Source organism: Diabrotica undecimpunctata, chromosome 8 (assembly GCF_040954645.1).
Source record: "Diabrotica undecimpunctata isolate CICGRU chromosome 8, icDiaUnde3, whole genome shotgun sequence".
NCBI classification, from domain to species: domain Eukaryota; kingdom Metazoa; phylum Arthropoda; class Insecta; order Coleoptera; family Chrysomelidae; genus Diabrotica; species Diabrotica undecimpunctata.
In genome coordinates, this window is record NC_092810.1 from 34163908 (window position 1) to 34179259 (window position 15352).

At 31.5% G+C, this 15352-nt stretch overlaps 2 protein-coding genes across 3 annotated transcripts in view; one reads left to right on the forward strand and one right to left on the reverse strand.

Moving 5' to 3' along the window:
- Positions 1–12382, reverse strand: part of LOC140447410 (inter-alpha-trypsin inhibitor heavy chain H4-like) — a 59382-nt gene extending 47000 nt beyond the window's left edge. For both annotated transcript variants that reach the window (XM_072540048.1, XM_072540047.1), the window contains exons 1-3: positions 12227–12382; positions 614–871; positions 342–545 (exon numbers count right to left, since the gene is read on the reverse strand). In XM_072540048.1, the coding sequence (XP_072396149.1) occupies positions 342–545; positions 614–871; positions 12227–12325 (561 nt within the window). In that variant the 5' untranslated portion in view covers positions 12326–12382. The remainder of the gene's footprint in view (positions 1–341; positions 546–613; positions 872–12226) is intronic.
- LOC140447412 (pyrokinin-1 receptor-like) overlaps positions 1–15352 on the forward strand; it is a 649679-nt gene that overhangs the window by 505216 nt on the left and 129111 nt on the right. The gene's annotated exons all lie outside the window — the stretch shown is intronic.

The window sequence follows — 15352 nt, forward strand, 5'->3', positions numbered from 1 at the left end:
TATTCTTAAGCTCTATAAAAACGCAAGTGTTTTAATCAAGTTGTGGGAATTAAAAATATTGCTGAAATACTTGGCGATGTTTTGCTTTATATTTTAATCCAGTAAACAGCAAATTATACTCAAGACACTGCTTCTGATAATAATTCTCATTCTAACATCACACATTGAAGGAAAATTCAAGATGAAAGAGAAGGACCTTCAATAATCAAAAAGGATAAAACAGAAGCAGTTAACTGGAAGTATTTTTGTTCGACTATCATTTTTATTTTCCAAACAAGCACAAAAATTTGATTCATAATTATGATGTGCTATTAAATTGTAATTTTTAATCGTAAACTTACCTCAATATTCATATCTTTAACTACTTGGCCAGGGTGTATGTTCAGTACGAGCTCGTATTGGTTATTTTTTCTTTCCAAAAGTTCTTCGTAGGTAAGATGGAAAGTTGCTTTACTCTCTGGTTCAACGTTAATGGACACTGTGAATCTGTTAGAGTCTCTAGCACTAACCGAAACGTGACCAGCACTTATACCTTGTCGAACAGCCTAACAACCAAAAAAAATTAGACCAATGCACAATATTACACTAAAAGTATTTATAGATTGATACTTACCGAATCGTAGATATTTTTAGCTTCTTCTTTTTCTCTAACATAAGCTTCGTAGCTCTTGCCGCCTATTTCCATGACAAATTTGGAAATAAATGCTTTTTCTGGTAGAACCACGGTAAATGTCGCTTCTTTTGGATTTTTTTCTGAATTTTTAACTTTACTGGTGACCAATGTCTTGGCAAATCTATTCGAGATGTTGGAATGTATGTTGAATTCCGAAATAATCGGATCTTCGCTTTGTGCTTTCTGATCATTTTGAACCTTAAAATAAAAAAAAAATAAGTTATATATTATATTAGTGGTGACAGTTGTAGAGATATAGATTGTTTATTAAAATGTTTGTTAGGGCCTTTCACGTATATTATTAAGATGTTTTAGTTATATTTCTTTTAACTTCCATCTTAACCATCTTCTTACTACTTCTTACTGCTTCTTTTCTCTATTGTACAAAATCTCTAAGATCTTGCCCTCTTCTGCATTTATTTTTGTTCCTTCAGTACGAAACCATCTAAAACATCTGTTCTATTACTCGTTGGCATTTGTGGCATGGCAACAGTTTTTAGTGTTAAAACTCATACTCATGTTAATATGTGTTATATGTTAATAATCTTCTTTGGTTTATTATCCTTTAATCTTTACTTTTTCTTTATCATTTTATACTTCCATCTTTGGAGAAAGTTTTCTTCAGTTTTAAGATTTCAAAAGATTTCTTAGACTTATATAAATGTTAAATAACGTTTTATCTGTCATAAGATATGAATTATGGATCTCCAATGGTCTATATAAAGAACACGAAGAAATGAGTAAGGGCGTGAGACAAAGCTGCATCCTCTCCCCTCTGCTGTTTAAAATTTATGTAGAAAAGATCTTTTAACTGGTACACAATAATGGAGAAGATATCAAAATTAATGTAATTCCCATAAATAATGTACTGTATGCTGATGGTACAGCTATCATAGCAGACAAAATTGAAGAGTTACAAGAGATAGTAAATAATATCAATACAGTAGTAAAGCAAAGTAAAGTACAGGGCAAATGATCCAGAAGCTCGTGGCTAAAAGAACTGAGAAGATGGTTTGATCGCTAATCCGCACAAATTTTATATAGCAATTTTCAAAGCTACAATTGTTATTTAGAGCGCTAATTTTCGAAATGAGACGGCGAAATAAGTAGAAGCAAAGGAATAAAGTCTCAACATTAACACCACAAAAATTAAATTTATAATAATTAGGAGACAATCCCATATGTAAGCGCGGTTAAAAATAAACAACCCACTGATAGACAGAGCTGAGAAATTTATATATCATGGAGCTACCTTAAATATTAAATGGAACTATGACAAAGAAGTGAAGATACGAGTGGCAACAGTTAGAAATACTTTTACTAAATTCAATAACTTCCTTTGTTAGTTTGAAACTACTTTAGGTCTACGTATTCGTGTCCTTAAATGTTTTTCTTCTTCTTTAAGTTCCATCTTCTATCGAAAGTTGGAAATCATTATGCCTAAAATGTTACATATGGCTAATAATAATGTACGTTAGCGAAAACTGGCGATTTAAAGTACCTTATTGAAGAATTCTAAATGTAATGTGTCATAAGTTCGCTTTAAATTCCATTGTTTAACCATATTACAAATGAAAAGGTCCTAAAAACATCTAATACCCAAATAAAATTTCTCTCAGCGAAAAGTCGCATACCTAGGTCATATGCCAAGAGGCAGAAAATTTAATCTTTTAAAAACCATTTTAATGGACAAAATTCAAAGTCGCAGGTGACCAGGTTGCAAAGTGCACTCATAGTTCAGAGACATAAGAAACTAGTACGATATACCTGATATTGCAACATGAACGTCCACATAGCTTATGACATCAGAAGAAGAATAATGTAAATGTCAAGCATTTATGTACTTCTTTCAGTTTTTGCATTTGCTTGTAACATTGGTGGTCATTGTTAAGTTGTTAAGTACCAATATTCTCTTTATATTCTGCTTCTTATTCATATATATATATATATATATATATATATATATATATATATATATATATATATATATATATATATATATATATATATCTATATATATATATATATATATATATATATATATCTATATATATATATATATATATATATATATATATACATATATATATATATATATATATATATATATATATATATATAGATATATATATATATATATATTGTTATATATATATATATATATATATTGTTATGATATGTAAAATCAAGAAAATATTGGTTTGTTTAAAATATTTCAAAGTTCAACAAAAAATTAAAATAATTTAGATAAGTAGGATAATATCCAACAAACATTTCGGAGAAGGAAAGTTATTAAATCCTTGAATTACCTGTACCAAACAAAATGTAAGCTTTACATCAATCATTTCTTTGTTATACTTCAGTTGACCCGCATAAGTTTAAGTGAAACAAAAGACAAATTGAAACGGGTTTTTACAAATACATTAGTGTAGTGATTAAAGACAATAGAGGATTATAGAAAGAGGTTTTTGTTAGTTTTTAAGATTTATAGAAAAATAGTATTTGTAAATAAGTTTTAGGAAATTTATAATTATAGGTAAAAATTTGTTTGTTATCGAAATGAAGAAATGGGGGAATTGTGACGAGTTGTGATTGGCGGAGATTGAAAAAGGTGGGATAAGTGTGTGGGAGAAAGTTTAGCGAGATTGAGGAGAGAAAAAAGATATAGTTAGTTGGTTTCCAAGTCTGTAAGAGGAACAGGGATTGTTCTCTGGCGGTTCCTGAAATGTAGCAAGCAGTAGTGTGGAATGTTAGTGAGTTTTTGTGGAGTTAGTGTATCTGACAGGAGCTGAAGCAGCAAAATATTGTAAGTCATATTTCTCTACTTATATTCCAAGAGTCACTGTTCAGGCCAACGAGAGATTCAGTTTATCGTAAAGAGAAGATATTCCAAGAGTCATTTTTTACTCGGGCCAACGAGAGATTCAGTTTATCGAGAGGAGAAAAGGCTATCATAATTTGAATGATTTGTGCTCTTGAAGGAGATCATTAAGGACGATATACTTGCAACAATCTGTGTAAGATTGCTGATTACATAGGGAGCGGTTGAGAGGAGATAATACAGTCTATAAGGAACAAGGATTTGGACCGCTCATCATCAGAGAGAGATATTTTGTTTTCTGCAGTTTTTTTTCTTTTATTGATAACACAATTTTTACACTTAATTTAGAAAGGATATAAATATTTTGATTAGGAGAGTTAGAATAGTTCGGAATTTTGAGATTTCAATTAATATTGTTTGTACCATTAAATTTGATTGTTCTCGTATGTAGAACAAAATTTTTTGAGAATCATTATATGAGATTTGTTTATTGAAAACTTTTGAGTGTGAATTATTTCATTATTTTTATTTCAATATATAGTGTTAGATCATATGTGTTTTTTATTATTCCGGTATTCTCTGGACCTTACCTTTCACATGTAATAGCATAGATATTGAAGCACGAATTTAACCCTGAGATAAAAGAATTAAAAATTGTGATAGAGTCATAATCATATCATTTAAATAAATTTAATTAATCAAAAAAATTAATTAGCTAATTATTGCTTGGCGCACCAAGACTCTAAATATCACAATAACTGGCGCCCAACGTGGGGCTTGAAAATATCGCAGCTTTACATTTGAGGGAAGGGAAAGAGATCTGGAATAAGACATATTAATCCAGAGATAAAGACATATAACATTGAGGGAATTTGAATTTGAAAGTATTTTGACAATTTTTCCAGGGAATATAAATTTGATTTATTGATTGATCGTAGTTAGTGGATATTTACTGCTATTGAATTATTTGATTTTATTTTCTTTACCAATCGTACATTTGATATTTATTTTGAATTATTTGAATTTTACTGATTGCATATTTGATATTTGTCGTGAAAATTTAATACATTTGGGGAGAAATATTGTCGTGTTCTGAAACATATAGAGTGTTGTAAAATTTCACATTTGGCGGGGACAAAAACAATAACAAAAAGTAACAACATGTCTGTCACAAGGAGACAAAGTAAAATGCAGGAAAGGAAGGAGGATAACAGAGAAGATGAAACAATTGTGGAAGAAGTATCGGATAATGAAGGAAATGTGACAATAGTTGAGGAGAGAAAAGAACTATCAGGAATAGATAAAATATTACAACTAATGCAACTCCAGTCACTAAAAATGGATAGAAATCAACAAGAAACAAAACAAACAATAGAACTAAATAACAGGAATATAGAGCAGCGTTTGGAAAACTATGAACAAGAAATTAAAGGATGTGTTGAGGGGATAAAGAAAGAACTGATACAACAGATAGAAGAAATAACCATAAAGAATGCAAAACAAGAGACAGAGATAAAAGATATCCAAAATACGATGAAGGAAATAAAGATTGTCCAGAAAAAGGAATTAGAACAGTTAGAAACAAAATTTGAAATGGCTTTACAAGAAGACAAGAAAGAAATAGAAAAACAAATTGAGGATATCAGAAAACAACGAGATATGGGAGACAGGAGAGAAGTACTCATCCAAAGTCCGGGTGACATAAAAATACAGTTTGGCGGGGATATTCGGAAAACACACCCAGTACCGTTTGTTAAAAATTTGAAAACCAAATTACAACATATTAGATTTTTTGACGATTGCAAAGAAACAATTAGAAACCATTTGAAAGAAGGAGCAGCGTTATGGTATGAAAGCAAGGAAGATGAGTTTGAAAATTGGACAGATTTTGAAAATAAATTTCTCAATTATTTCTGGGGGAAAAATAAACAGAGAGAAATCAACCAAGAGCTACAGAATGGAAAATATCACGAAAAAATGGGAATATCTGAAGAAAGATATGCTTTGCAGATATATAACAATTCAAAATATCTAGAATACAAATATTCTACCGAACAGCTGGTAGAAATGATCAGCAGACATTTTGAGGAAACGTTGGAAGATCACGTGATTTTGAGAAACTATCAAGATATTGATAGTTTGTGCCAATTCCTTCAATTAAAAGAAGCAAAAAGAAAAGAAATGAGAAATAGAAGACAACATGACCAATATAATGGACCGGAAAGAAGGTATTCATCAAATTATGACCAGAGAAACCGACATCCCAGATCAACAAACGAATATAGGCCGAGAAATTACAATAATTACTATAGACAACAAAATTACGATAACAGGAATGACACACAACATAGAACATATGAAAATCACAACAGGAATAGAGATGCACAAAATACTCCGAATAGGAATACTAACGAACAAAGGGATGATAGAAATAACCAGAGCTTCCAACAACAAAATAGAAGGGAGATGAATCATGTAGCAATAGGAAACGAAAGACAAATCTCTAATTCTAATCTAATATTTTTAGATGCATTTATAAAACATAAAGCAATTAAAATTGTGATTGATTCTGGCTCGGAGATATCGCTAATCAATAAAAAACTAGTAAAAGAATTAAATTTGGACAGATTTGTGTATAAGATTCCTAGGGTTGATTTAGTGGGTGCAAACAATAAAAATTTGACGACAGTAAACGAAGGTTTGGGAGTACAGATAAGAGTGGGAAACAAATTCCATATTATGAAATGTGTGGTGATTGAAGATTTAAATCATGATATGATAGCGGGAATTGATGAATTGAGGAAAAAAGATATCACCATAAATTTTGCGGAAAATAAAATGGAAATCAGAGCAGAACCAGACAACACAGGAGAAGAAAAGCAAACAGATAGGAAAACAAATTCTGGAAGGATCAATGCACAGGAAAAACACAAAGAAATCGATATGACTGTAGAGAATAAACCGAAAGTACAAGAACAAGATCTAACAGAAGAGAAAAAGAGAAGGAAGAAAAAGAAGAAGAGTTCGAAAAGAAAGCAGGAAAATAAGATGGAGACCAGAGAAAAACAGGAAATAGAAGGTACAGAAGAATTGTCGGCAACCGACGATAAAACAGAATGGAAGCAGGAAGAAAAAGAAAGTATCATCAGAGAAATGAAAGGAATAGAAACATGGTGCTCGGAATACCAAAGGGAATTAGAAGATAAAAAGAAAACAGAAGAAAAAATGGCACTGATGGACGAGAATCCAGAATTTTGTGAAGAAGTATTATGGACAGTGAACACATGTGAACAAAAGGTGGATGAAAGAAAAATAAATTGTGGAAAAAACATGGAGAAGGAAATAGAGAAGATTTTAGGAAACCATGGAGATTTTGTTAATAAAGTAAATCAAGTGGTTAAAAATTATGAACTTTTTTTTAAGGGAAAATACTTGGAAAAATTTAAAACGAAAATATATCCAATCCCGTATAAAGACAGGCAATATACGGGGTATTTGAACATTCACGACATTTGTCAGTATCATAAGTAGATTTTAATAACATAGTGAAATAATTTGATCCTAGAAAACTTTTGTCATTTTAAAATTTAACAAAGAGTTTTCGGCAGATAAAATGGCGGGGATTTGTTATGATATGTAAAATCAAGAAAATATTGGTTTGTTTAAAATATTTCAAAGTTCAACAAAAAATTAAAATAATTTAGATAAGTAGGATAATATCCAACAAACATTTCGGAGAAGGAAAGTTATTAAATCCTTGAATTACCTGTACCAAACAAAATGTAAGCTTTACATCAATCATTTCTTTGTTATACTTCAGTTGACCCGCATAAGTTTAAGTGAAACAAAAGACAAATTGAAACGGGTTTTTACAAATACATTAGTGTAGTGATTAAAGACAATAGAGGATTATAGAAAGAGGTTTTTGTTAGTTTTTAAGATTTATAGAAAAATAGTATTTGTAAATAAGTTTTAGGAAATTTATAATTATAGGTAAAAATTTGTTTGTTATCGAAATGAAGAAATGGGGGAATTGTGACGAGTTGTGATTGGCGGAGATTGAAAAAGGTGGGATAAGTGTGTGGGAGAAAGTTTAGCGAGATTGAGGAGAGAAAAAAGATATAGTTAGTTGGTTTCCAAGTCTGTAAGAGGAACAGGGATTGTTCTCTGGCGGTTCCTGAAATGTAGCAAGCAGTAGTGTGGAATGTTAGTGAGTTTTTGTGGAGTTAGTGTATCTGACAGGAGCTGAAGCAGCAAAATATTGTAAGTCATATTTCTCTACTTATATTCCAAGAGTCACTGTTCAGGCCAACGAGAGATTCAGTTTATCGTAAAGAGAAGATATTCCAAGAGTCATTTTTTACTCGGGCCAACGAGAGATTCAGTTTATCGAGAGGAGAAAAGGCTATCATAATTTGAATGATTTGTGCTCTTGAAGGAGATCATTAAGGACGATATACTTGCAACAATCTGTGTAAGATTGCTGATTACATAGGGAGCGGTTGAGAGGAGATAATACAGTCTATAAGGAACAAGGATTTGGACCGCTCATCATCAGAGAGAGATATTTTGTTTTCTGCAGTTTTTTTTTCTTTTATTGATAACACAATTTTTACACTTAATTTAGAAAGGATATAAATATTTTGATTAGGAGAGTTAGAATAGTTCGGAATTTTGAGATTTCAATTAATATTGTTTGTACCATTAAATTTGATTGTTCTCGTATGTAGAACAAAATTTTTTGAGAATCATTATATGAGATTTGTTTATTGAAAACTTTTGAGTGTGAATTATTTCATTATTTTTATTTCAATATATAGTGTTAGATCATATGTGTTTTTTATTATTCCGGTATTCTCTGGACCTTACCTTTCACATGTAATAGCATAGATATTGAAGCACGAATTTAACCCTGAGATAAAAGAATTAAAAATTGTGATAGAGTCATAATCATATCATTTAAATAAATTTAATTAATCAAAAAAATTAATTAGCTAATTATTGCTTGGCGCACCAAGACTCTAAATATCACAATAACATATATATATATACGCTTGTAGCAGCCCGTTTCAGCCCCATACCTTAGTAATTCTCTTCCATCTCCTTCTGTCTCTAGCTTCTATTCTCCAATTTTCTATCTTCTCTTCTTGTAGATCTTCCACAACTGATTCCCTCTATCTTCTCCTCGGTCTGCCTCTGTTCCTCTTATCTTTCGATGTCCTCTATGCTATGTTCTTCACCTCTCTACTGTCCTTCATTCTAACAAGATGACCTAGGCACTACAGTCTTCTAGCTTTGATAAAATCGTTTCTCCCTTCGCCCAACATTTCATAAATTTCAGCATTTGTTCTTTGATCCCATCCTATTTCTGTCAACTTTCCTCTAAAAATTCTTCTTCATATTCTGCGTTCCCATATTTTAATTTTTTGTTGTAGTTTCTTTGTTAACGCCCATGTCTCGCACCCATACGTTAGAGTAGGTCGGAGAATAGTTTTATACAGCAATATTTTTGTATTTTTCGATACCTCTTTCGATTTTATTATTCTTTGGAAACTGCCTGCATACCTGCTTCCTTTTGCTATTCGTTGATTTATTTCCTTTGCTTCTTCGGATTTATTTGTTACACGAACTCCCAGATACATGTAATCCTCTAACTCTTCAAATTTCCAGAATTTCTCTCTCTTCTTATTGTTCGGTCTTTCCATATTTTAATTAATTTAGCTGTTGTAGTTGGGACCACTGTTAGTCTACACTTTAGTTATGATGGGAAATGGTCATTATTAGTTATCACGGAGCCCAAGTATGCAAATATGTCTACTACTTCGAAATTTGCCACTGGATTATTTACCTAGGCTACGATCATTATTAATTTGAAGTCTAAATTCTTTGTTTATGCAACTTCTCCGTTCAATGATGGTAGGAATTTCCACTTCGTTTGCTGCTAATATTAAGTATGTCATCTGCCTATCGGAAATGAATCATTTTCTGCTTCCTATAGTGATTACCCTATTCTATTCGTTTAGTACTTTCCGCAATATTTATTAAGATTATATTTTGTGTAATAAGGGTAACAGTATGCAATTCTTAACCAGCTTAACCATCTCCGTTTCGCAGATGACATTGTTCTGATCATAGATAATTTAGGCGAAGCAACAGATATGTTAAATGAATTGAACTTTGCATGTTCGAAGATGGGCCTCAGAATGAACTTGACGAAAATTAAGTTTGTGACAAATATTGTCCCCAATAACCATTTAACTATTCAAGACAAAGTGGTATAACTGGTGAAGAAATATACGTATTTGGGTCATTTAATAAGAATCAGCAGGGATAGGGAAACATGCAAAATTCAAAGACGAATTACTTTAGCGTGGGCAGCCTTTGGAAAACTGCGAGACATACTTAGGGCCAATATACCAATAAAAGAAAAGTATTTGACCAATGCATATTATTAGTCATGACCTATGGGTTTGGGGGGGGGGGGATACTATGACTGTCTTAAGACTACGGCTTTGAAATTTAGAGTGACACGGAGGCGAATGGAACAGTCTATGCTAAGAGTGACGTTGCGGGACCAAATAAGAAACAAAGAGCTAAGGGTGACAGCTCCCTGGGAGGATGCACAATGGGTCAATTGTGGCCTAAGTGCTGTGAAACTTAACTCGCCCTCCCTACTCTACAGATACAGATACAGAAGAAACAAAGATCTGCGAAGAACGACGAGTATTGCTGATGTTGTGAAATGCATAGCGGAACTTAAATGGAACTGCACAGGTCATGTAGCGAGAATGCATGACCTACGATGGACAAGCAAAATTACAAATTGGAAGCCAAGAGTAGACATACGTAGTAAAGGAAGACCACCTACATGTTGGGCTGACGACATCAGGCACATCACCAAAAATTGGCCACAAAGAGCACAAAATCGCAAAGAATGGATGAGTTTAAGGTAGGCCTATATCCAGCAGTGGACGTGATAAATGGGCCGTAATGAATGGGACGTGGTAATTTGACTTGTAGGGTCATAGTTACTGTTTGTTCTACTAATACCGAAAGTGGCCATCACATAATTCGAGCTAGTATAAAGGTCTAAAATCATTGACCAATATTTTCAAAATAAAAACATGCAAAAAATCAATACAAGAACAATATTCAGTAAAACAGGAGAATGTCAGAGGCAACTAAAAAAAAACAACTGAGTGAATAAAAATCTTACAAAAATAATCAAGACTTTTAAAATCGCTAAAAATAGTTTTAGTAGAAAAATCAAAAAAAATTTATAGGAAAAAATTGCTAACTTTTCAAACATTTTTTACACTTTCTGTTTTTTTCTACGCTGCAGATTAATTGCAATTTTTTTGTTATATTAAGTATATTTAATTTTTTATTGATTGACCTATGTAATTTTTTGTCCTATGACCGATGTTAATGATTAACAATATTTATTTTTGGTGTTTATGTTCGGTTAAATTTAGGCTTAGATAAAAGAAATGTGTTTATTTTATCGAAAAGAAAAACAAGCTTATGTAATTTAAGTATTTAAATGACTTTTGAGTGGGATTTCCAATCTTAAAACCCAAAGATAATTTTATTTTAAAATTTGAATGTTATTCCCGACTAGATATTGGATTATGGTTTATTATTATCTATTACAACTATTATAGTCCAGTCGTCAGTGCTTTGATCTCTAAAGTCGAGACGAATAAGATGAATTTTGCTGAGAAATACAATTATTTTGGGATCTAAAAAAAGATGCTAAAGAGTTTACCATTCCTACCCTGGCTTCGCCTTGAAACTCTTCGGAAAAATCGGTTTACCAAGAATCTGTACGTCGTAGAAAAAACATTTCAAACAAAAATATAGCTGAAATAATTTTAAACAAAAAAGTTTGGTAGTTTTTTTGTGTAGAATAAATCATTCTTTTAGAAAGCACGCTTAAAGCAAACAGAAATTTTGAATGTCAGTTACGTGCGCGACATCAATTTTAAATAAAATTTGTATCAACTCGCCGGTAAAAGTTATGAAGTTCTATAATTTCTAAAAAGGTACTTATGTAATCGAAAAGAAGCAGTTTTAAACGTTTCAGACTGTTTGCAATGTGAAGTTTTAAATTCAGCGTTTTTTAGACATATTTCAAATGCCTCACATTTGTTGTCAAAACTAAAAATCCAAATTATATGCTATTGGTTTTGAAGATTAGGCTTTAACAATGAAAATTCCATAGTAACTGGTCAATGGAAGTGATACATTTTATTGATCTTATGAGAATCGTAAAAAATGGCAAAAATCGCGCCACTTTTAGTTATTTAAAACTGGAGAAAATGCCGGCGTTTGAGATGGAATTATGTGTGATTCCACGTACTTTTAATCTCTTACTAACTTATCCCGACGTCATTCTCTGAAGTTTTTGAGTGGACTGTATTATTTTGTCTATGGTACGTAAAGACTACGAGTAAATTGCAACTAACTTTTATTTTTCTACGTACTATAGGTAAGAGAAGCAGGTAGGTATAATATGTGATAATATACGTTGTTACACAAACTTTTGAGTTTCGCAATCGCGGAGACAAATTTTCGTATTAAAACACCATACTTCTTCCGCGAAAGTTTCAAAGAGAGAAAAAAAGGCGAGAGAAAAAAAAATAAATTAATCGTAGATAAAGTCAATTTCTATTAAATTTAGAGCATCTAATACAATGATATATACGTCAAGAAGGGTTACCTAAACTTACCTCTTTTGCACTACGAATACCCCTTACAACTAAACCAGGGATGCAAAACGCCCATCCCAGACACACACTCGCCACCAAGGCAAACAATATACCTTTCATTTTAACTTATCTGTACTATTCTTAAACTACAACTCATCTTTACTAATTTAAGGACTTCAATATATAGCTAATTAATTGATATTTTTTGTTTAATAATAAAATGTTAGAGGTTATCCGAAAGATAATGGCGTATAGAATACACAACCTTCAAAGAAAAGTTGATTGCTGTTACTTAATGTCTTGTTTTTCCCATATTTCTCGTTAAATAATATCTCGTCGAATAATTTATACGGATTCTTTGTACTAAGACGTTAAATAAAAATTCTCAGTATTTATTAAATTGGTAGTTACTATTGATAGCGAATAAAACAGTACAAAAAACACATCCTTGTTTTGAATTCCAAGAGAAGCTTTTCTCTTTGGAAACTCTTGTTACAACGAAGGATGCGTTGTGTTTTTACGCTGTGTTTTATTCTGAAGATAATTGTTTAGTTATTTCTACGTAAGCTTGACATTTATTTTAGATAAAGGGAACTGAAAGAAATCAGGAATGAAAATAAGAAATATAGAGAAAAGATGATAGCACTGAAAAAATAAAATATAAAGATAAATCAACAATTGGAAGAAACAAAAAACAAATTAACCTAGGTTGAAAACAAAGTAGAATTAATTGAAAAACAGATGAAAAGAAATAACATACTAATTACGGGTCTACCAATAAACGCAACAGATGAAACACTCTTAAAAAATAACGTAAAAGATTTTATACAAAAGCACCTAAAATAGGATGTCGGATTAGAATCTGCAATGAAGCTTAAAAACAATATTTTTCTAGTACAAATGAAGCATTATTGTTCTCAACTATTTTCTTGTGGCATGTTAAAGTAATTGCTATTTAAATGGCAATAAGCCACAATTAAAGGTTAAAGTACGTTTATTGACATTTCAATTTCCACTTCGGAAATCGTTCTCAAAATACAAACATTAGTAAATTAAACAAATTTTGTTTTTTTGTTACTTGGTGAGAAAATTCTGCTAATAATTGAATTTTATCTGACTTAATTATACATTTTAAAGTATACGACTTTAAAATGATATTGGCAATATTGTTGAGTTACTTGTAAGATAGTTTATTCGATTACATGAAATCAACTTTAACTTGAAAATATCCGTCAGAAAAAATCATAGCATGTAATTTGTCTTTAAAAAAATAAACACACATGATGACAGTAAAAATCTCCTGTTGGTGATTCCATAGTAAATTATGAGGGAAAAACTAGGAAAAAACCTCATAATACTATCCCGACATGGTAAGTATTTGGACGAGCATTTAGTTTAATTTCAATAAACACCAAATTCTGATTTTATATGTTTGTTATTTTAAATATAGAGGGGAGGCCTTAATAAACCAACTTGGTGAGCTAATACTAGAAGTATGGGATGCCGAAGAAATGCCTCAAGAATGGAATAAGTCGATTATAATTCCTATACACAAAAAGGGAGATAGAACTGAATGCGCAAACTATAAAGCAATATCCTTATTAGAGGTAATATATAAAGTGCTTGCTATACTAATTAAAAAACGATTAGGAATATATATAAAGAAGAATCTAGGAGAATACCAGGGAGGATTTCGGAAAGGAAGATCAACAACCAATCAAATTTTTATGCTAAAACAAATCCTGATCAATTGCTATGAATACAACATTTCAGCACAAGTACTTTTCATTGATTACAAAGCCGCCTACGATACAATAGACAGAAACAAATTAATAGAAACGCTAAAAGAATTTAAAGTGTCAGAAAAAATAGTAAGATTGGTAAAAATGACAATTAGACAAACCATTTGTGCTGTGAAATGCAACGGTACAGCCTCAGAAGAATTCGAAGTGAAAAAAGGTGTTCGCCAAGGAGACCCGTTGTCTGCATTGCTATTCAATATAGTTCTAAAAAAAATGGTAAGAGTTAATGAGATAAATAGGTCCGGAACCATTTTATACAAGGAGCACCAATGCTTAGCATACGCTGATGATGTGATTTTTATTGCAAGAAATGGAAAAAAAAACTATCAAATATAGCAAAAAGACTGATTCGGGAAAGCTCTAAAATGGGACTAAAAGGTAGTATTAATAAATCGAAGTACATTGAGATTTCGAGCAAAAAACGAATAAACACCAGGGAATCCTTTAAATTGGAGGTGGAGGATGGATAAGTTGTAAAATTCAAGAAGGTGGATAAATAAATGCACTAAGGTACTCTTATTGATCAGATATGTAAGGAAAAAACTGAAATCAACCTAAGACTGATTAAGAGCAACAGGTGTGCTGGAGCCATGAGCAAAATAATTAAGGCCAAAGATATATCTTGTAATACAAAAATAAGAGTATACAAAACTAGAATTAGACGCACAATGCTATACGCTGCCGAGACATGGACTATAAACAAAACCATACAAAACACATTGGAAGCATAGGAAAAAAAGATATTTCGCAGAATGTTTGGTGGAAAAGTAGTAGAGAGAGAATGTAGACGACGAACTAATGCAGAAGTGTACCATTTGTATGCTAACTCGACAATAACATAAGTGGTGAAAAAACGTAGACTAGAATGGCTCGGTCATCTAGAAAAAATGCAAGGTAATAGACTAGTCAAGAATATTACTTGGAGAGTACCTTAGGGCAAAAAAAGAGAGGAAAACCAAAAAAGATATGGAGAGATGTAGTGATGGAAGATGTCAGAGAGATGGGAATCAGAGAATGGAAGCTGATAGCTAAGAACAGAAAACGATGGAAATTATCCATCCAGCAATGAGCCTAAAAGGTCCGTTAACGCTGTACTTACATACATACCTATACTGCGTTTTAAACGTTAGAATCAATGTGGTTGTATATTGCAAGCGGGTTTGCCATATTTCTCCTATTCTGTAAATTATCAAAAATAAATCCTCCTTTTGTATTCCACAACAGTTAACGGCGGTCATCAAACAATTAATAATTTTCTGACGGTACTGAATAATTATTTTTTTCTTTTAATTCACTCGTGAACGGTCAACAAATAAATATGTTAATAAAAAACATTTATAATGTT